This window comes from Rhipicephalus sanguineus, chromosome 10 (genome assembly GCF_013339695.2).
Source record: "Rhipicephalus sanguineus isolate Rsan-2018 chromosome 10, BIME_Rsan_1.4, whole genome shotgun sequence".
Taxonomy (NCBI): Eukaryota; Metazoa; Arthropoda; class Arachnida; order Ixodida; family Ixodidae; genus Rhipicephalus; species Rhipicephalus sanguineus.
Window position 1 is genome coordinate 132,202,771 of NC_051185.1, and position 22,708 is coordinate 132,225,478.

Consider the following 22,708-nt stretch of genomic DNA (forward strand, 5'->3'; position numbering starts at 1 on the left):
GAAAGTTGCGTCGTCACTTCTCGCAGTAATCGGCTATGTTTGGCGTCCATAACGGATACGGTGGCTTCAGTGTCGACAAGGGCAGATGCGCGAACACCGTCCACAAACACGTCTATCACCTTCGAGAAGCTTCGCTGAGGGCTTTCGCAGTTCGATAGCGTCGCAGCCCTTGCCTCGTAGACTGCGACGCCTAGTTTTCCTGGTCGCGTGAGACCGGACGTGGCCGCATCGGCAACAGGGAGCGACGCCGTGGAGACGGTGAACGGCGGGTAGATGGTGCGGGGCGGGACATCGGTGACATAGGCGGCGCTTGGTCATAATAAGGCCAGCTTGATGGGCTGGTGGGGGTTGATGCGACCCGAGGCCGCTGCACGCGAATGCAGTAGCTTGCGACGTGACCGGCGCAACCGCACGCAAAGCAGATGGGGCGGTTGTCGGAAGTGCGCCAGCGGTTCGCGGGTCCCATCCATGTTGCAGAACGGGATGGACGAGGCGACTGCTGATATGAGGGCTTTTTTGAATTGAATTGAATTGAATTGAAGTTTATTTGTCCTGAATTCTTACAGGATCGGGAGCAGAGGCTAAAGGCTATATAGCCTGACATGGGGCCTCTGCTCCTAAATACAGTTTGGCACGCAGGCCGCTGAACATCTCACTCTGTCGCAGACATTTTCAGAAATAAAACAATAACACAACAATATTTAGCATGTTCTTGTTACACAATTTCGGAGAAAACATAACAAAAGAAACTTCATCACAAAAGCTTCATCTCAAAAGAAACTTCATCAATACACAATGTTAAATAAAGCATAAGAAAAGAAACTACAACACATAACTCAAATTGATAGATAGGATGTAACAAATCAAGCATAGGAACTTAATAAGCATACTCAATATCATGGTTCATTAGGATGGTCTTGATAATGGTGTTCGAGGGTATGGAATTGAAATCTATGAGACCGTGTAAACGATTTAACATTGTGGGTATTTGATACTGAACGTGTTGCTTGCCATAATTTGTCCTTAATGCTGGGATTTTCCGGCGTTGCTGACGCATGGTATAATGCGTATTGTCAGGCGGGTTCTGAAGACACTGTGGCTTGTTTTGTTTCACCCATTGCAGAAGTTTGAAGTGATACAGTTTTGTTGCCGTTAGTATTACGTATTTTTCAAAGAGTGGCTTAGTTTGCAAGTCCTTGATAATACCATGGTACTGCTCGAATGCTCGCAAAACTCTTTTTTGAAGAACTAGTAATTTTTGATAGTTTTTTTGTGTAGTAGTACCCCATACCAAGATACCGTATGTCATTTTAGAGTAGAAAAGAGCATAATATAATTCTAGTTGTAACCACTTTGGTAAGACTGGGCTGAGCTTATATAAACATCCAACGGTTTTACTGAGTTCTACCGTTAGTTTTTCTATATGTGTGTTCCATGTCAAGCCTTCGGAAAACCATACACCTAGAAACTTCTGGCTGGTGACTTGCTCTATCTCTTTGCCCTCAAATAAAACAGTCGAACTATAGTTACGCGGCTTATTAGGTGGGGCAAACACAATGTATTTCGTTTTACTAACATTTAGTTGCAGTTTATTCAAACTAAGATAAGCGGACAACTTTTGTAGGTAGTTATTAACCTGCTGTTCAAGCTCTAGAATGGATGTGCCGCTGAAGAATATGTTAGTGTCATCAGCATACATTATTAACTTGGGAGAACATGGGATATCACACAGGTCGTTTATATAAATTATGAACAATAGAGGGCCAAGAATTGACCCTTGCGGTACTCCTCTTGTAATGTTTAAGTAAGTGGATGCACTGTTGTTTATACAAACATATTGATGGCGGTTTGTCAGATAGTCTTTCATTAACTCAAGAACCACACCACGTACGCCATATTTGCAAAGTTTACCCGTTAGTACTTCGTGACATACCGAATCAAACGCCTTCCTAAAGTCTATGAACAAACCGAGTGAGTACAGTCTGTGTTCGATGTTTGTGATTAGTTCATGTTTAATATTAAGCAGAGCTGCTTCACAAGATTTATTTTTTTGAAAACCATACTGAGCCTCACTGATCACATTATACTTGTCAAAGAATTTGTACAAGCGTACGTTTATTGCATTCTCGAATACCTTAGATAAAACAGGAAGAACGGATATTGGCCTGTAGTTTGTGAATTGCCTTTTATCACCACCCTTGAACACGGGGCATACTCTCGCTATTTTTAGGCGGTCTGGAAAAATGCCAGTTGCAAACATTCGATTTATTATATAAACGATCACTGGAGCTGTAATATCAGCTACGTATTGTAGCGGAGTTGCCTTGATCTCATCAAAGCCAGCGGCTACGTTATTCTTAATCTGGTTTATTAATTGTATTACTTCCTCTGATGTCACTGGAGATAGTGACACGGAGTTTTTAAGCCCGTACTCTTTTAATGTAACACAGGGAGCTGTACTGCTATCATTTTTGTATTCTGCACTGGTCACAAAGTAATCATTCATCTTATTCGCTGCGTCACTATCAGATAAGGTGCCTGCACTGGTATGAAACCATAGCGGTGGTGCTTCTTTTTTCTCAGACATTAGATTCTTAACCTCGTCCCACACCTTCCTAGAGTCATTTTTTATCTTCGTAAACAACTTTTCGTAATATGTTTCCCTCGCACGCTTTAAGTCGGTGTTCAACCTATTTCGGTATTTTTTAAACTCTGAGAACGCCTCCAGGTTCCGTGACCGAACAAAAGTGTGGTACAATTTATTTTTTGTTTTAATCATTTTCAGTAGTTTTTTATCAATCCATGGCTTCCTTGCGCGTTTGGGTTTTCGATTTCGCAAGGTCATTGGAAATGCTTGATTATAACATACTCTAAGTTTTTCAAAAAATGCCTCGTATGCTGCATTTGGGTTTCTATGCTCAAACACGCATGTCCAATCGACTGATTGAATATGTGAGCGAAACACTTCCAAGCGTGCAGCACTAATGCTGCGAGATAAGGCTTCTACTGTGGTTTCGCGTTTGACGTGCATATTCGGCAGTAAGCAAAAAATTGGTAGATGGTCGCTTACGTCAGCTGTTAGCAGTCCAGAAAAACAGTCTCGAGAATAAATGTTTGTTACACATATGTCGAGTGAAGTTGCACTTTTTTCAGTTAATCTTGTGGCTTCCGTAATAAGATTGGTGCATGCAAAGGAGTGTATGATTTCAATAAACTTTTTAGCTGCAGTGTTACTCGATAACATATCTATGTTGACGTCACCCATTATTACAAAAGGCATCGAAAATCGACATAGAAAAGAAAGCATACGCTCCAAATACTCAAAAAAATCTAGTTTGTTGCCCATTGGTGGTCGATACATTACTGCAACTAGTAATTTCTGTAAACGAACCGACATACATTCAATGTTGTTGTTTATTACTGAAAACTCAGAAATAATTTCATGCCTTAAAGACGTTTTAACATAAATTGCTATACCACCACCTCTACCGCTTGACCGCACGAGACCATTATATGAGTAACCGTGGAAATGTGGCGGTTTTTCCGTTTCTGTTAGCCAGGTTTCCGTGTACATCAGAATATCAAAGCTGTGGGTGATCGAGGCATACAAGTCACTAAGTTGCTGCTCTTTATTTCTAATGCTACGCGTGTTTAGGTGTAGGATTTTAAACCGTTTAGAATCACATGAAAAAGTCTCGTTAAAAGTGGCAACATCGTAATAGCTACACGCTTCAGGACTGCCCATTGCGTACGCGGCACTCTACAAGTACACCTAGAAGACTGCGCACTACGTGCCTTCGTTCATCTTTTCGGTGTCGCTGATGCATGCAATCCTCAACACTGGTGAGTTTTCATCCTTCCTTGCAAACACTTTGCCTCCTGCAGTCCACACGAATTTCCATCGTAGTTCCTTCTTTCTTTGTACTGTGGCACCGAGCAGTTGCTTGCCATAGCGGGTTAGGTGTTCATTCACATAAACTCTGGAAGGGGATTGGAATCCAAGTTTGTTTGCATCTAATTTTGATTTCTTCGCTTTGCTGAGGAAAGCATTTCTCTTTGTTCTACGGATGAACCGGACAATTATGTTTGATTCGTCGTGCCGAGCAGTAGGCACACGATGACAAACATCAATGTCAGCTTCCGTTACTTCCTCCTGTATGACTACACCAATTTGTTTGATTATAGCGACTGGTTCACCCTCAAGCGGAATGCCCTTAATCTCAACATTATTGGAACGCTGATACTGTTCTAGCTCCTCTAGTTTGTTTGTCAGTTTCATGTTTTGGGCACGAAGTTCTCTGTTTTCTTTCAATACTTCCTGTAACTGCTTCGTGATTTCACCAATGCCCTCAAATTTTTCTTTTAAGCCTCTGATTTCTAGCCTAAGCTCACGCTTGAAATCTTCGAAGGCCTTGGTCATTTCTTTAGCCATTGCAAACGCAAACCAACAGTAAACCAACAGCAAGCCAACAGCGAAGACTATACAAACAAAACAAGTGACAAATTGTTCGGCAGCAGTGCACAGTTCTAAAGTTTAACAGGAATTTCTAAGAATGCCGCCTACCTGTAAAAGCAAGCGCAATATTTAGGTGCTGCTCAGGCGCGCACCGCTGCCGAACTGTGTCGAATTCTCGCTGTGCTGGTCCTTTTAAGCCGTCGGCACTCTAGGCAGTCCTCGTAAAGTGGGCGTTGCCTCGTCTTTCACGCACGAACACAGATGATGCAGGTGATACCCGGGGCTCGTCGCGTAGATCCGTCTTCAACTGGGCTGGGCAGCAGCAGTTCCTCTCGTGGGTCCGACAACACTGTAAAAGCAAGCGCAATATTTAGGTGCTGCTCAGGCGCGCACCGCTGCCGAACTGTGTCGAATTCTCGCTGTGCTGGTCCTTTTAAGCCGTCGGCACTCTAGGCAGTCCTCGTAAAGTGGGCGTTGCCTCGTCTTTCACGCACGAACACAGATGATGCAGGTGATACCCGGGGCTCGTCGCGTAGATCCGTCTTCAACTGGGCTGGGCAGCAGCAGTTCCTCTCGTGGGTCCGACAACACTGTAAAAGCAAGCGCAATATTTAGGTGCTGCTCAGGCGCGCACCGCTGCCGAACTGGGCAGCAGTCGGGGCCTGGGGACGACGTCGGCGTATGTAGACGGCACAGCCGCGTCGAAGGCCTGGGGTCCGACGACGGCTTCGGCGTAACTTCTGGGCCAGCCGCAGGAATCGCTGGGGGCGGCCTGGCTACAGCTTGCGCGTAGCTTAGTGGCGCAGGCACTGGAGGCGGCTGGTGATATTCAGGAATGACCTCCGTGATTTCTCGCTGAATCGCTCGGCGGAGAGAAGACAGCATGTTGGCGGCTGATCAACATGCTGCAGTGGAGCGAAAACCAGTAGAGAGACCAGGCGGGCAATTTGCTCACGCACGAACGACTTGATATCGGCGAGCAAGGTGGAGTGGTCAGAAATGGCCGACAAGCCCGCGAGATCAGCATCGCGTGATGGCGGTCGACGGGTCATCAAGCGCTGCTGGCGCAGCTGCTCGTAGCTTTGGCACAGCGTAATGACCTCTGCCACTGTGCGAGGGTTTTTGGCCAGCAGCATGGTGAAGGCATCGTCGTCGATGCATTTCATAACATTCTTGATTCTGTCAGACTCCGGCATGCTCGCGTCGGCTTTTTTGCACAAGTCAAGGATGTCTTCAATGTAGCTCGTGAACGATTCACCGGCCTGTTGTGCCCGTTCACGTAACCGCTGTTCGGCTTGCAGCTTACAGACGGCAGGGCGGCCAAACACGTCGACGATGGTGGTCTTGAAATCGGACCACGTCGGCAAATCGGATGCATGGTTGTTGTACCACATGCCTGCCACTCCCGCGAGGTAGAAAACCAAGTTGCTCAGCTTGCCTGCTTCGTCCCATTTATTGGGGACACTCAGCCGTTCGTAACTCGCGAGCCAGTCCTCAACGTGGGTGCCATCCGCGCCGGTGAAGACAGGAGGGTCGCGGACACGGGGGACACCGGGACAAGCGGTCGGGGCAGGAGGCGGCGTGTGTTGAGCGGCGTCTTGCGGCATGGTGGATGGCACGGTACGGGATCGAAGCTCCAGGGGCATCGAATGGAGGCCGAAGTTGTGGTGACGGTACAGCACTCTCCACCACTTTGTAAAGGCGTTTATTGACAGCGACGATGCACAACTACGACATTCACGACGGAGCGCAGACTCGCAGACTCTCTCGAGCACGAGCACGAGCGGCGTGCTCTCTGAGAAGAGGCGAAGAGGGCGACCCACTATAAGGCGCTCGAGAGCACGGCCATTACAGCGTTCCAATGCTTCTCTACACGTGATTGAGGACGTAAAGCACCAACAATTATTATTCACTACGTGTGGCCACGTATCACGGTTGACGTGCGTGCTGATCATGGGCGTGTACACAGTTACAGCGTACCAAAGTTAGCAGACAGACAATGAGCACTCCTGGTCACAGTGTGTCCACTAGCAAATGTCTGTTTCGGTCGTGTTCTCGTCGACATTGTTGGTCCGCCACGACTGTCCTCGAGTCCATGACACATACTCACTTGCGCTGAACGATTCAGCGCTGGATGGAGGCAACGCCACTTTCCCACATGACTGCCGAATCTATGTTCGAATTCATCCTAGATATCTGGATTGCTTGTTATATAATAATCGCGGTCTGTCGCAATAATAGCGACAGACCGCGAGAGACAATTCGAAGCTACTTTATTTCTAGTTCAACTATGCCATTAGACCCATGTTCGAATGGCATGGTACAATTGTTTCGCCATCAAATGAAGCGCCCCTTCGTGCACAATTTGCTTCCGGGTCGTCACATCGTTGTGGAAGAAAACACTAATGCTCCCTACAAAAGCTAGCTTTTGGCACGAGACATTGCGTACATGGCCAGTTCTTCGCTTCGGAAGCAATGTCTGCTGGCATTCAATCATAGCGCAGAACGGCAACGAAATATCATGGCTACTTTCGTGCCACTGCCGTTTCATGACCCCAAAACAAGTTATATGGGCCTATCATTACACCGAACATTACACCGACATGTTTATTCGCCACAGAACCACTCGCACAGCTTTCAAAGCAGCCGTGGGCGGCCGTGGACTCCGCCGTGGACGAAAAGGTGACTTAAATGGACACGCACATGTGGACCAGCTTAAGCGCTGCAGCCGCAAGGTCTTGTGATCGACGCTTGGCTAATAGAGCTTAAGTCATTTGGACGTTCCATTGCCACAAGAACATCAGAAATCTCTGTATGCGTGCACTTCATCAATGAGACCTATTTGTGTAACAGCATTATGAATTACGCAAAATACGCAGCAATTTCTTGATGTTTATGCCGATTTCTTGTTTCGCCAGCAAGCGACCGCAGGAACTATTTCTAATAAAGACGGCATAATAATAGACGAGCCTGCATTACTCAGCAATTTATTGCAATGAACGCGTCTGCTGACAAATAAAGACACCATGATGTGTTTTTCTGTAGTGGTATGCGACATAATCCGAACGCTGTGGCTTACTGCAGATCGGTGCTGCGGAATCGCGCAAGGTGGCGGATTTGCACAGAACCAATTTGCATTATGCTGTATCCGTGCGAGTTGTCGATTAGTTTGCCCTTGCGCTGCCATTTGCTAGCTTACTAGGAAGTTATCGCAATTAGTAGAGCGAGCGCCCCGGAATGGCGTGGGTCCCGTGTTCGATCCCCAGGCCAGGACGAATTTTCCGGCAACTGAAAAGCTTTCTTTGCGAGAAATCCTACGTATATCCTTATGGCTTCCTGCTACGAACAGGTGGTTGTCAATTTCCCTTTCTGTTAGGGACTCTGCGCGTGCGCGAAAACGTGTCTATCACTCGTTTAACGACCAACGCATCTCTTTCGTCAAGCCCTGATGTACCTTGAGCCGTGTCTGAAGTGTAAGAACGAGGTTCCCCGAAAGTCTACTGGTCTCCTCTGGGCCTCGTCGAAGGCGAGCTCACACAGTGCTCCGCCGAAACGCGCCGGACACAGGCACGAATGGGCGGCAAGCTGGGGCAGGCAGATCCCTCCGTTGAGGCACGGCCCCGCTGGCCCACCGCCCATGCACGGCGGACCCCGATGCTCGGAGACGCGTTCCGAGGCTACCGCCCGTGCTACGAGGTCAGCCCAGGCGTCCCCGTTGAGCACCAGACGCTGCAGCGCCCCGTCCAGACCGGGCGAGCGGGGTCCCGCGTCGGCGCTCATCGCGGCTTCCGGCGGCAGTCCGCCAAGGAACAGCGGCTGCTCCAGGTTTAGTTCGCTCAGCGGGCCCTACAAGAATCCATCCAGCGTGATATGTCATACCCGTCACTGAAAATGCAGCAAGTCGTTGCAATGAGCACGTGTGTGTGTTTCACCCCCAAATACGCCCAAGTTATTTCGCCGTTCCAGATTTGATGCAGACGTGGCTGCTGAAGTCACAAAGTCTCTGAAGGTATATGTGCGGATCCAAGGGCCTAACCTCTTGAGCTGATTATTTTTTTTGTGCGTAGCCACCACCATGTGCAACATGATCAAATTTATTATTGTTGTATTATCAATATTGTTAATATTATTAATAATCGTAAGCACCCGTCCATTTATCATCATCCATCACTATGTCGATCTGAAACCCCCTCCGCCCTGAAAAAAGTGATACGGAACGTGCACAGGAGTATGCGTAAGCATTCGAGTGACGCCTAAAAGGTCGTCCGCACGCGGCACCGTGGGTGATGACGTCAGCATGAATTGCCAGGTCATCTTATTTATTTATGTTAACACACTGCAGCCCGGCTGCAGGGCTATAGCTGGAGTAGGTGCAGCGCAAGAACTAGCGAAAACCGAAAACATGTGGGATACCGACGAACGATTACAGCTCAGAGAATTACAAAAAATCACAAACAGAATTATTTGAATACTAGAAACAAAAATAATGTGTAAAACAAGAAGAGAGGCCTAGGGCACACATTATTTCAGCGCATTGAAAAATGCGTCTCTCTGTAGAGAACGAATGAGACCTGGCACGCTATAATACTTCGGGGGAAAAGTATTTGAAAAAGTCAGTGCGAGGAGCAAACTTGCGTGACGGGTTTTGCTGAATTTTACTTTGGCAGATCTCATATAGCTATTGTGCAAGGAATATTGCGGAAAATTAAAGCGATAGTGAAAAAGTTCCAGCGACTCGATGTCGTGTCGTTTAGAAAGTGAAGTTAAACAAATGTGCGTTACCTGGAATGATGATGAGAAATTAAAATCGTAGCGCTAGTAAATGAAGCAATTGGCGTTTTTCTGGATGAATTCAATGCTTTTTATATTTTCACGAGGTCGTGACGTCGACGAAGGCAGCAGTCGGCGAGTGCAAGAAGAAACTCTTTATTTGGCTGAACTTGTGGCGGGAAAAATGAAAGTCAAACTATAGTGATACACACTGTAAACTGATAGCGGCGAACATAACGTCGGCCGTCGAAAAAAATTCCCATGGCTTGGACGCGCCGTCTTTTATACATCACGCATCGACCTTTCCAGTCTTATCACTGGTGGTCGCGCAAGCTCTGGAATATTCTAGGCTATTCGCGTCCTGCGCGTAAACATAACATAGTGATCTACTACAATCGGGAAGTTTCTCGAGCACTGCGGCGTGGTCAGCGTCGAGCGTCGCTAACCATCCTTGCGGGTCAAACACGAATACATTAAAATAAAACAAGATGCGGGTGTGGCAACATCACCGAATTCATAAGGGTACAAGAGAGTGGCACCTTACTCAAGGACTGGTCGCGTGAGAGTTTTACTTGGTAGCAATTTTGTTAGATTTGGAGGTAAACGTAATGAACGGTTAAAAAATTGGGGGACGCTTAAGCCTCGCCTTTAAGAGTTGAACGCGATAGCAATATCCTGCCCCTAGTGCGCATTTCGAACACTACGAGTGTTTAACAGGATGCGCGCAATAAGGTGTGTGCCTTATGTAATGGGTAGCATGCTTTAAACCAGGAGCAATTATGCGCGAGAACCTTTTTCGAAGCTGCGATGCACCCACTACGTGGTCTTAAGGGAATACGCGCAGTAATCTGTGTGCCTTTTGTAATGGGTGGCCGTCTTTAAACCACCAGGTCGTTATGATATTGACGTGGTGTGACGCCCGATGGCAATGTACGCCTGTACCACGCAATATTACTGCCATATTACATCTCGTACTGTGACACCTGTATACAGGACGCGTATTTTTGGGAAGCATCAAAGTTACTTTCAGTGCAGCTCCAAGCAGAGGCGTGGCTGTGTGGTAGAACTCCTGCTTGCTACGCAGACGCCCTGGGTTCGATTCTCACTCGGACCGAACATTTTTATTATTTATTTTATTTGCAGCTTTTTCGATTTTTCGGTCACGGACAAGATGATTTTTCGCTCACAACGAACGGTTCCGGCGCCGACGCCGACGGCGGAATTTCTGCGATACGAGCTCTTTAACGCTATCGCGTTAATATATCCAAGCTTTTTCAGGGCTTTGTTACAAGTTATGCAGATGTGATTAGACAAAGGCAAGCTTGTGGTGAAAAGGAGGCTGAGGTGACAGAACATATTAGGGAAAAAACAAGTGCATACACTCTAGAGAAGAAGAGTGGCTTCAGCGGCATTGCTCTGCGCCTTAGCGGCATCGCCATCGCCGTGAGCTCGTGGTTGCTGCGCTTCGCCAAACGCTGCTGACCGCTGCTTGTTCACACGCATTCTCTGCCAATAAACCTCTTAGCAAGTGGTGGAGGCTGCTCGGTTTCGATCGCCCTGGAACTTCGGAATCGCACTCTACCGTCCATCATGCCCAACGACGCAGGCGCCACTCATCCGACTCCTCCAACGGCACCTCCCACCCTGCTCTGCGCTGGTTCCTTGCGTCTGCGAGATCCCCCATCCTCTCGGACACTGACGACAAGGACGTGGACGATTGGATCTCCACGTACGAGCGAGTGAGCGTTGACAAGAAATGGGACGACGACTCCAAGTTGAGCTATGTTTCCTTTTATCTGTCGGACGTGGCCAAACTGTGGTTCATAAACCACGAAGCTGACCTTCCTACGTGGTCGGTTTTCAAGTCCAGCTTCACCCAGGTCTTCGGTCGGCCCGAGGTGCGAAAACTCCGCGCAGAACAACGCTTGCGTCGTACTCGATCCCAACAGCTTAGTGAGAATTTCACCAGCTGCATCGAGGACATCCTTGACCTTTGCAAGCGGGTCAATGCGTCGACGTCCGAAGAGGAAAAGATCAAACATATTATGAAGCGCATTGAGGACGACGCTTTCCAAATGTTACTGTCGAAGAGTCCTCGCTCTGTCGTCGAAATCGCAGAATTATGCCAGAGTTACGACGAGTTACGCCGGCAGCGTCTTCACACCAGACGTCCTTCGGCGCCTAACTCTCTCGCCAGCCTTGGCATCGGAGACGACCACGCTCCTCTGCTATTGAAGATCCAGAGTTCATACGCGCCGAGGTCGCTCGTCAACTCTCTTTGATGTCTTGCGTAGCAGACCAACCACGCAGTTTGGCACCTACGCTCCGCGACTTCATCCAAGACCAGGTCTCGCAAGCTATTCCTCTAGCCCGTGAACCACCGCCGGTCACTTCTCCACTCACGTACGCAGAGGCCGTTGCGCGACCTCTTCACCAGACGCTCCAGCCACCGCCTATGTATCAACCACCGACCTTTTCGCCGCCCCCTTTGCCGATTCCACACCGGCCACCTTTTCCGACCACCCAGCCGCAGCTTGGAGTCTACTCCGACCAATGGCGAACCTACGATGACCGTCCCATATGTTCTGCTTGTGGTGGTGTTGGCGACGTGGCGCGTTATTGCCGCCGTCGCACAGCGTCCTCTCCGAACATTCCACGAGTGCCGTCTTTCGCTCCTCAGTTTTCCTCGGCGCCTTCCAGCAATCCGTCCACTTCATTTCGCCCTGATCGCTCATTCGCACCTACCCGACGCTCGCCATCTCCACGTCGTCGCTCGCTTTCTCCGATGCGTCGCCGTACCGGACTCACCGAGCAGGAAAACTGATGGCCGCAGTTCCCGAGGCACGAACTGCGTCCTCGTCGTCATGCACAAGTCCTCGCCCCTCTCCAGCCAACGTCATTGAAGTGTCGGTCGATGGTATCGTCGTCATGGCACTTTTTGACACAGGAGCCGCTGTATCCGTAATTTCCTCCCAGCTGTGCCGTAAACTCCGAAAAGTTCTGACGCGATTATCCGATCTGTCGCTTCGAACGGCGAAAGCACAAAGCATAACACCTCTCGCGGCCTGCACCTCACGAGTCGTCATCCAAGGAGTTGTTCATATCGTTGAATTTGTTGTGCTGCCCTCTTGTTCCCATGACGTAATATTAGGCTGGGACTTCCTTGCGAGTAATAACGCCGTCATTGACTGCTGTCGCGCCGAACTCGAGCTTTCTCCACTTCAAGACGTTGATGCTGTCGAAACCCCTCCTCCGTGTTACAAACTGTGGGATGCGGAGTCGGTGAAGGACGGATCCCAACATAAAACGAAACGATGTTTATCAAAACGAAACGAAGCGATCGTCTGCCGTCGCGGGCGGTGCCGGGGGCTCGTCTGCCGTCGCGGGCGGTGCCGGGGGCTCGTCTGCCGTCGCGGGCGGTGCCGGGGGCACGGCTGCTGCGGCGGGTGCCGAGGGCACGGCTGCTGCGGCGGGTGCGGGCACGGTTGCTGCGGCAGGTGCGGGAACGGTTGCTGCGGCGGGTGCGGGCACGGTTGCTGCCGGTTGCGGTGGGACTAGCACGAACCCTCGAAGTTGGTCGTATGCCTGCGGCCCAAGAGGAGGCACAACGCGTCGCAGAGCAGGAGGAAGCATAGCTACCGTGATGGCGTACTTGTCCTGCTGCGAGACGATGTTACGCAGGGAGAAACCAGCCTCCATCTTGATGAGCCAGATGGCTGGACATTGCGGCCAGAATTCGGGAAACTCCGGCGGCAGCAAGATGCAGTGCGCCGTGGTTTCATCCGGTCGCAGCGCCATCGTGATAGGCGTGTCAGAGGTCGGTTGAATCGGCGTGAAGGTCCCGTGGAATCTTCTGGAAGGTCATTCCAAGGTCCGGGTCATGGCGGTGCGGTTTGTTCGTTTTCCGGGTCACCAGATGTGGGATGCGGAGTCGGTGAAGGACGGATCCCAACATAAAACGAAACGATGTTTATTAACGTAGTAGCAGCAGCAGGGCAAGCATGCCGATGCTGCGCTTCGAAAGGTTAGAGAAACAAACATGAAACCAAACTTGGTAGCTTGGGTTATATAGCCAGTAGTGGTGACGTAAGCCTCCGACGAAACTGCGTGGCGCTGTCCTTTATCGGAAGCGTGTTGAAGCAAGTAGCTGTATCACGCCGGGCTAATCAGTGACGAGACGGAGGCTGCGTAGGTCTGTGCGCAGTGGTCGCTACACAAACTGTCCATATCCGACGACACAACCGTTCCTCCGTGCTCTTCCATGCTTGTGCCTGCGTCCTGCGCCGCTATTTCAGATGGCGATGTTCTCTACGCCCTCTGACCTCTTCATTCACCGCAAATGTTCTCCACTGCCCGTCGCTCTCCTTACTCTCCGCAGTGGCGTCACGAAGACGCCCGTTCACAGCACACTGGCGTGGCCCTTATCTTTATTCCATGGTGAATGCCTCGGTCGTGAACAGCCGATCGACACCGTTCACATTTTTCACGCTCCGCCTACTTCACTGTCTACGGACCTCAGGGCACTCACTTCTGGCCCTGCCGTTGATCAGCCACTCCTTGACGCTTTCCATCGCTCAATCGATGCCGCAACGTCTTCTTCAGAAGGAAGCCAGCTGATCACCCTACTGCAGAAGTTCCGCGCTTCTTTTGACAGCGATGCTTCTGGTCTTGGTCGCACATCGACCATTTCACACACCATTGACACAGGAAGCCATGCGCCTCTACGGCAACGTCCCTATCGAGTCTCGGCGTCGGAACGCCGCGTTATTGACGATCAGGTTGCTGACATGCTCCCGCGAGGTATTGTACAGCCTTCCAACAGTCCTTGGGCGTCACCGGTCGTTCTTGTTAAGAAGAAGGATGGCTCCATTCGCTTCTGTGTCGACTACCGACGTTTAAACAAGATCACCCGGAAGGACGTTTACCCGTTACCGCGAATCGACGACGCCCTCAACTGTCTGCAGGGAGCGGAATACTTTTCCTCACTGGACTTACGCTCTGGATACTGGCAAGTTCCCAAGAAAGCGTCTGATCGACCGAAAACAGCATTTGTCACACCTGACGGTTTATACGAATTTACTGTCAAGCCTTTTGGCCTATGTAATGCTCCAGCCAGTTTTGAGAGGATGATGGACACTATTTTACGAGGCCTCAAGTGGAACACATGTCTATGCTACCTCGACGACATATTTGTCTTTTGCGCTGATTGCAACACCCGTTTAGGTCGTCTTGAGCGCCTCCTCACCTGCCTCACTGATGCAGGACTTCAACTCAACCTAAAAAAATGTCGTTTCGGCGCCCGAGAGCTCACCATTCTTGGACACGTCGTATTACGGGACGGCATCCTTCCAGACCCAACCAAGCTTCGCGCAGTCGCCGATTTTCCGAAACCGAAGAACCTAAAGGAGCTCCGAAGTTTTGTCGGCTTGTCATCGTACTTTTGACGCTTCATTAGAAATTTCGCCTCCATATGTGCGCCCCTGACGGACCTCCTTAGCGGCGACAAGGACCTTTCCGCTTGGTCACCAGCCTGCGACAACACCTTCGCCAAATTACGCCGTCTGTTAACTTCGTCGCCCATCCTCCGCCACTTCGATCCTGCCGCTCCTACGGAGGTTCACACTTATGCCAGCGGCGTCGGACTTGGCGCTGTGCTCGCGCAACTAAAAGCAGGATTTCATGAATATGTCGTCGCCTACGCGAGCCGAACTCTGACGAAAGCCGAGGCTAACAAATCGGTTACTGAGAAAGAGTCTTTAGTGATTATTTGGGCCCTTGGAAAATTTCGCCCTTACCTCACGCGTTTGACGTAGTCACTGACCACCACGCCCTTTGTTGGCTATCCACTCTTAAGGACCCATCTGGGCGACTTGCTCGCTGGGCCCTCAAACTTCAGGAGTACGACATCCGCGTTATTTACAGATCCGGTTGCAAGCACACGGACGCTGACGCCCTTTCTCGCTCACCGGTATCGGATGAGGGTGCTTGCCTATCTGCCCTTGAGCCTGCCCTTGCGTCACCCGCCCTACACAACATAACGGCGGAGCAACGGAAGGATCCCTGGATCAGTGCCCTCCTCGACATCCTTTCTGATCCTGGCACCTCATCCCCGTCTTGTGCTCTCCGCCGCCAGGCTACCAACTTTTGCATCCGGGATGACCTTCTTTATCGCCGCAACCACCTTTCGGACGGTCGCAAGTGGCTTCTTGTGATACCCCGCCATGTCCATGCTGTTATATGCGATGCTTTCCACGCGGACCCACAGTGCGCGCATGCAGGCCTCTTCAAGACATACGCTAGGCTTCGACTGCGATTTTATTCGCGCTGCATGTATAACTACGTGCGGAAGTTGATTCGCTCGTGTGCTCAGTGCCGACGACGAAAGTTACCTGCCGTACAAGTCTATCCGTCACAACCTCTTCCCTGTCCTAGTCGACCCTTTGACCGCGTTGGCATTGACATATACGGACCGCTGCCATCAACTCTAGCAAGTAACCGCTGGATTACCGTTGCGATAGACCACCTGACACGATATGCCGAAACAGCCGCACTGCCGACTGCCACAGCCAGCGACGTTGCAACGTTTCTCTTGCGACATTTCGTTTTGCGCCATGCTGCCCCTCGCGAGCTCCTAAGCGATAGAGGCCGTGCCTTCCTTGCCGACGCTTTGAAGGCACGACTTGACGAATGCCGAATCGTGCACCGCACAAGTACAGTGTACCATCCGCAAACGAACGGCATGACAGAGCGCTTCAACCGTATTCTTGGCGATATGCTATCAATCTACGTCGCCTGTGATCATTCCAATTGGGGCCAAGTTCTCCCTTTCGTCACCTACGCTTACAATACTACGGCACAAGCTACTACTGGATTTTCTCCGTACTTTCTTCTATACGGACGAGAACCTTCAAATACAATTGGCACGATTCTACCATATAAGCCTGACCAGTCCGAAAGTACCTTTCTGTCTGAAGCTGCCCGACATGCTGAAGAATGCCTCCAGCTTTCCCGCTCCTTTTCTACCGAGTACCAGTGGCAGCAGCAATCCCGTCAACCTGGCGACCGTTCGGCACCAACGTTTTCCCCTGGCTCTTTGGTATGGCTTCGGGTACCCGCTACCGCACACGGCCGCTCCGCAAAACTCGTTGCCAAATATCTCGGACCAAACCGCGTTGTAGAGCAAACGTCCTCCGTCAATTACCTCGTGGACCCCATCCCACCATCGACAGATCTACGCTATCGGGGCCGCGAACTTGTCCACGTCTCTCGCATCAAGCCGTACTACGACCCAATCGTTGTGTCCTCACCCTAAGGCACCAGGATGGCGCCTTTTTCTGTGGAGGGCAATTGTAGAGAAGAAGAGTGGCCTCAGCGGCATTGCTCTGCGCCTCAGCGGCATCGCCATCGCCGTGAGCTCGTGGTTGCTGCGCTTGTCCGAACGCTGGTGACCGCTGCTTGTTCACACGGAATCTCAGCCAATAAACCTCTTAGCAACACAAATAAATACAATAACAAAGAAAAAGTAGAGTCCCCAGGTTCGCTAACGCGCAATAAAACAGCTTAAGGCGCACGACATGGACGACTTCAGGTCGTGCGCGGCGTCGCTGGGAGTTCGCAATGCTGTCTGGGATGACCTCGTAGTCAAGAGAGCCGAGGCGTCGAAGCACCTTGTATGGAACGAAGTATCGCCGAAGAAGGTTTTTCACTGAGCCCAGGTCGGCGTATAGGCGTCCAGACCCAAACACGGTAGCCGGGCTGGTATTCCAGGAAGCGTCGTTGAAGATTTTAACGGCGGTTGTCGGTCATCTGCTGATTCTTGATGCGTTGGCGGGCGAGCTGTCGGGCCTCTTCGGTGCGTTGAAGGTTAACAATGACGTCGAGGCTTTCTTAGTCGACCATGGCGTCGAGCGTCGTTGGTGGGTTTCTTCCGTAGTCCAACTTGGAGGGCGTCATCTGCGTCGTTTCTTGCACGGCCGTGTTGTATGCGAAGGTCACGTACGGAAGGACGGCATCCCAGGTCTTGTGTTCCACGTCGATGTACATGGCCAGCATGTCGGCGATGGTGTCATTTAGGCTCTCGGTGACGCCATTGGTCTGTGGGTGGTAGGCGGTGGTCCGGCGCTGGCTTGTCTGGCTGTATCTGAGAATCGCCTGGGTTAGGTCTGCAGTAAAGGCGGTACCTCTGTCTGTGATGAGGACCTCTGCGGCGCCATGACGTAGGACGACGTTCTCAACGGAGAACTTGGCTACCTCGGCGGCACTGCCTTTGCGCAGGGCCCGTGTGTCGGCGTAGCGGGTCAGGTAGTCGGTAGCTACGACGATCCACTTATAACCGCTAGTCGTCGTTGGGAACGGCCCCAGGAGGTCCATCTTGATCTGCTGGAACGGTCGCCGAGGTGGCTCGATCGGCTGAAGAAAGCCCGCTGGTCTCGTTGGCGGTGTCTTGCGTCGCTGACAGTCTTGGCATGTCCTTACGTAGCGAGTGACGTCAGCGGCAAGGCGCGGTCAGTAGTACTTTTCCTATATTCTTTCCAGCGTTCGGGAAACAGCGAGGTGTCCTGCAGTCGGGTGGTCGTGCAGGGCCTGGAGGATTTTTGGTCGCAATTCTGAAGGCACCACGAGAAGGTACTTGACTCGAAGTGGTGAGAAGTTCTACTTTTGGAGAACGCCGTTGCGTAAGAAAAACGACGCCAGTGCTCGCTTGAATACTTTCGGAACGACGGAGGTCTTGCCCTCGAGGTATTCCATAAGGCCTCGGAGTTCCGGGTCGGATCGCTGTTGTTCAGGTAAGTCGTCGGCACTTACGGTTCCCAAGAAGTAGTCACCATCCTGACCATCGTGCGGCGGCATGTCCACGGGGGCACGAGAGAGGCAGTTGGCGTCAGAGTGTTTTCTTCCGAACTTTTAAACGACGGTAATGTCGAATTCTTGAAGTCTCAAGCTCCATCGTGCGAGACGACCTGTAGGGTCCTTCAAGTTAGCTAGCCAACACACGGCGTGGTGGTCGCTCACAACTTTGAAGGGCCTGCCGTAAAGGTAGGGCGAAACTTTGATGTAGCCCAGATTATGGCAAGGCACTCCTTTTCTGCTGTAGAATAGTTGGCTTCCGCCTTTGATAGCGACCGGCTAGCATAGCTGATTACCCTTTCCAATCCGTCAGTCCTCTGCACAACAGCGCCGAGTCCTACACTGCCTGCGTCGGTGTGTACTTCTGTTTGGGCGTATTCGTCGAAATGTGTCAGTAACGGAGCCTCTGCAGTTCTTGAAATGCTTCCTCCTGGGGCGTTCCCCACTTGAACTCGACGTCAGTCCTGGTAAGGTCAGTAAGTGGCTCGGCGATGCGGGCAAAGTTTTACAGCGAAAGCTGTTATGAGATCATTTCACCGGCCGTTTTTGGCGCCGTAGTTGTCCGCCGCCGCCGCCGCCGGTGTCCGTAACCAGTATCGCTCGAAATAAGAAAACGAAATAAGAAAAAAATTTCAGGATGGAACGAGGTTCGAACCTGGGCCCTCTGCGTGGGAGCCCAGTATTCAACCTCTGAGCCATGCCGATTCTTGAAACTGCTTTGCAAAAAGGTCCTATACAGGCTTCATGTCGGGAAGGAACCACATTAGCATATGGAATATAGCGTGGTAGAAGAGTAAAATAGGCAGCAAGCGTCGCACAACGCGAATTCTGTAACCAGGCGTCACACAACGCGAATTGCGCAACGAGTAGGTTGTTGAATGCTTCTAACCCATTACGAAGGGCTCTGCCATAATTCTTCATCGTCATCAGGCACAGCATCAAAGTGCGCATAATGCCTTACATGCGTTTAGCAGGTACCAACGCTCTCCGTAGAATGACGAAAAATGGCACAGTGCCTGCTGCCATACTTCTCAAAAATTACAATGATTTATAGCCTAGTGGGTTCCTCACAAGTGCACTTGTATTGGTTGCCAAGGAAGCCCATAAGCGCATGATGCACTTCCTCGGGGTCTCAGTAAAATTACAATGATTTATAGCGTAGTGGGTTCCTCGCAAGTGCACTTGTATTGGTTGCCAAAGAAGCTCATAAGCGCATGATCCATTTCCTCGGGGTCTCAGTAAAGTTCTTCGCCCCCCCCCGTCTCTCTCCCTCGTCAACGTATGTTATACAGCATGGCGGGAGAGGGAAATGGTGACCAGGCGTCACCCAATGCAAATTACATAACTGGTGGGCCGTTTAAAAGTTCCAACCCATTACAAAGGGCTGAGCCATAATTCTACATCGTCATCAGTCGTCGCGTAAACAAAGTGCACATAATGCCTTACAGACGTGTAGCTGGTGCCTCGCTTCTCCTTAGAATGACGAATAATGGCTTAGTAGGTGCTTCCCACTTTCACGAAAATTGTGATTTATGGCGTAGTGGGCACCTTTCTAGTGTACTTGTATTGTAGCCCCAAGAGAGCTTACAACGGGCTCTAGAAACGCCGCTCTTCCAGCTTTCGCTGTGACTGTGCTGCGGTTTCAGCGCAGGCCTGGCGTTTTGTTTGACAAACCTCCTGTAATCGACGCACGGCCTTCTTGTCGGCAAGTGGCGGAAATGTAGCGATGGCGACTGTCTTCTGCGGGTCTGGGCGTACTCCGGAGTGGCTTATCACGTGTCCTAAGAACAAGAGCTCCTTGTAAGTAAAGCGACAATTTTCTGGCTTTAGGGTGAGTCCGGAGCTCTTGATTGCTTGGAATACAGCTTCAAGCCGCCGTAGGTGTTCGTCGAAGTTTGAGGCAAACACAGCGACGTCGTCCAAGTACACGAGGCAAGTCTGCCACTTCAAGCCAGCCAGTACTGTAACCATGACATGTTGAAAAGTCGCAGGTGCCGAGCAAAGACCAAAGGGCATGACCTTGAACTCGAAGAGGCCGTCTGGTGTTATAAAGACGGTCTTCTCTCGGTCTCTCTCGTCGACTTCGATTTGCCAGAAGACGGTCTTGAGGTCCACCGACGAAAAGTACCTCGCGTTGTAGAGTTGATCCAGGGTGTCGTCTATCCGTGGGAGAGGGTAGACGTCGTTCTTCGTGATTTTGTTCGGGCGGCGATAATCAACGCAGAAGCGCAGGGTTCCGTCTGTCTTCTTCATTAACACCACGGGTGACGCCCACGGACTCTTCGAAGGCTGGATGATGTCGTCGTGTAGCATTTCGTCGACTTCTTTCTTTATGGCCTCGCGTTCTCGCGTCGCAACTCTGTACAGACTCTGGCGAGCGGCCTGGCACATTCCTCTGTTATGATGCGGTCTTTTGCGACTGGGGTCTGCTGAATTCTCGGCGACGACTAAAAGCAGTCCTAGTATTGCAGGAGCAGGGTTCTGAGCTGTTCTTGCTTATGCTTCGGAAGGCTCCGATTGACGTCGAAAGCCGGTTGAGGAGCTCGGTTCGTCGGAGTAGATTTGGTAGAATCGGTAAGGGCGAAAGCACTGATGGCTTGCACAATTTCTTCGATGTAGGCAACCGTCGTGTCTTTGTTCATGTGCTTGTACTCGTCGCGGAACTTCATGAGCACCACTGTTGCTTTCCTTCCAAGCAGCTCGGCTACTGCTCTTGTGACGCAAATTTCGCGGTTGATCAACAAGTGCTGGTCTCCTTCAACGACGTCTTTAAGGTCTGCTGATTTCTGAGTGCCCACGGAAATGATGACGCTGGAGCGATGGGGAATGGTGACCTGTTCGTCCAGCACATTCAAAGCGTGCTTTCCTGGCGGAGTATGCGGCGGCAGTACTTTTTCCGTGGATAGTGTTATCCACTTGGATCTCAGGTGGATGACAGTACCATGAAGGCCTAAGAAGTCCATACCGAGGATGACATCTCTCGAGCAACGCTGCAGGACTACGAAGTTGGCGGGATAAATCCGGTTGTTAATGATGAGCCTCGCTGTGCAGATTCCCTCCAGCGTTACTAGGTGACATCCAGCTGTCCGGATTTTGGAGCCTTCCCAGGCTGTACTAACTTTCTTCAGCTTCGTGGCGAACGGTCCACTGATGACAGAATAGTCGGGTCCGGTGTTGACAAGAGTTGTGACGCTGTGGTCGTCGATAAGAACGTCGAGGTCCTTAGTTTGTTGTCCTGCGTGGCGGTTAGGTCGTGGCGCCGGATCACGGCTTCGACGATTTGTCCCTCTCTTTCGACGTTGCGTCGTGAGGTTTTCCTCGGGCCGCGAAATTTCGTCGTGAGGGCTCCGCCCGGTTTGCGTCGTGTTCCTAGGGCATCGTCGCGGCGTTGTCGTCGGCGGCGGAGGATCTTCGGTAGTTCATCGTACCGCAGCCGCACCTCCATCGGTTGCTGCCCTTTGTTTTCCAGATGCGGGCTAGGTGACCGGCCCCGGGTTGGGCCAGTGTATCGTCAGCGTAGGGGAGAGGCGTAGCGGCCTGGCGACGGCGATCGGGAAGGTCCTCGGGGGGTCCACTGCGTTCCTGCCAGATAGTCATCGATGCCACGTGGCCGTTCACCTCGTTCTGGACGTGGCGCGTTGATGGCGAATCCACGCAGTCCCATCTGTCGGTGCTGGCAGCGGCGGTAGGTGTGACCAGCTTCGCCTCAATGGTAGCAGAGTGGTCGGTGGTCGGGGGCACGCCAGACGTCGGTATTTCTCGGGGTGTAGCGCTGGCCAACAGGTGGACGGTAGAGTGTCTGTGGTGGTGGCGGCGTCTGGCGGCGGTACTGCGGCGGTGTAGCGTCTTCGCGTGGGCATGAAGGAGAAGCATGACGGCGGGCTGCAGCAGCATAGCTCATAGCTTGCGGCTGCGGCTCTGATAGCTGAGGCGCGCCCAGTGACTGTTGGATCTCCTGTCGCACGACGTCGGCGATGGAATCTACTTGAGGTTGCGACGAAGGTAGAATTTTTCGCAGCTCCTCTTGCACGATTTCTCGAATGGTCTCACGCGGGTTGGCGGATCCCAGCGCTTGAACGTCGGCGTAGCTTGTGGCGAAGAAGCTGCGGTTGTATTACCGTGTTTGCATCTCAAGCGTTTTCTCGATTGTCGAAGCCTCCGCAGCAAATTCAGCGACCGTCTTCGGTGGGTTCCTTATAAATTCCGCGAAGAGTTCATGTTTGACACCCCGCATAGGAACCTGACTTTCTTCTCTTCGGGCATACTTGGGTCGGCGTGTCAAATGAGGCGATTCATCTCTTCCGTGTAGTAGCAATGTTTTCATTGGGCAGCTGCGCACGGCTCTCCAGCATGGCTGCGGCCTTTTCCTTGCGGACAACGCTTGTGAACGTGCTTCGGAACGTCGTCCGAAAGAGATCCCATGTTTGTAGCGTGGATTCTCAATTCTCAAACTACGTCCTCGCGGTGTCTTCTAGATTGAATTAGTAGACGTGACGCAGTTCTTCATCGGAGTCCCAGTTGTTGAAGCTGGCGACTCGGTCGTACGTCTCCAGCGAGCTTTCCGGGTCTTCAATCGACGATCCACGGAAAGTCGGTGGATCCCTGGGTTGCTACATCACTACTGTCGCGGGTGAC

At 51.2% G+C, this 22,708-nt stretch overlaps 1 protein-coding gene across 1 annotated transcript in view; it reads right to left on the reverse strand.

Moving 5' to 3' along the window:
• LOC119406743 (agrin) overlaps positions 1 to 22,708 on the reverse strand; it is a 439,130-nt gene that overhangs the window by 88,740 nt on the left and 327,682 nt on the right. Inside the window, exon 10 of the mRNA XM_049420197.1 lies at positions 7,911 to 8,302. Coding sequence (XP_049276154.1) covers positions 7,911 to 8,302 — 392 coding nt within the window. The remainder of the gene's footprint in view (positions 1 to 7,910; positions 8,303 to 22,708) is intronic.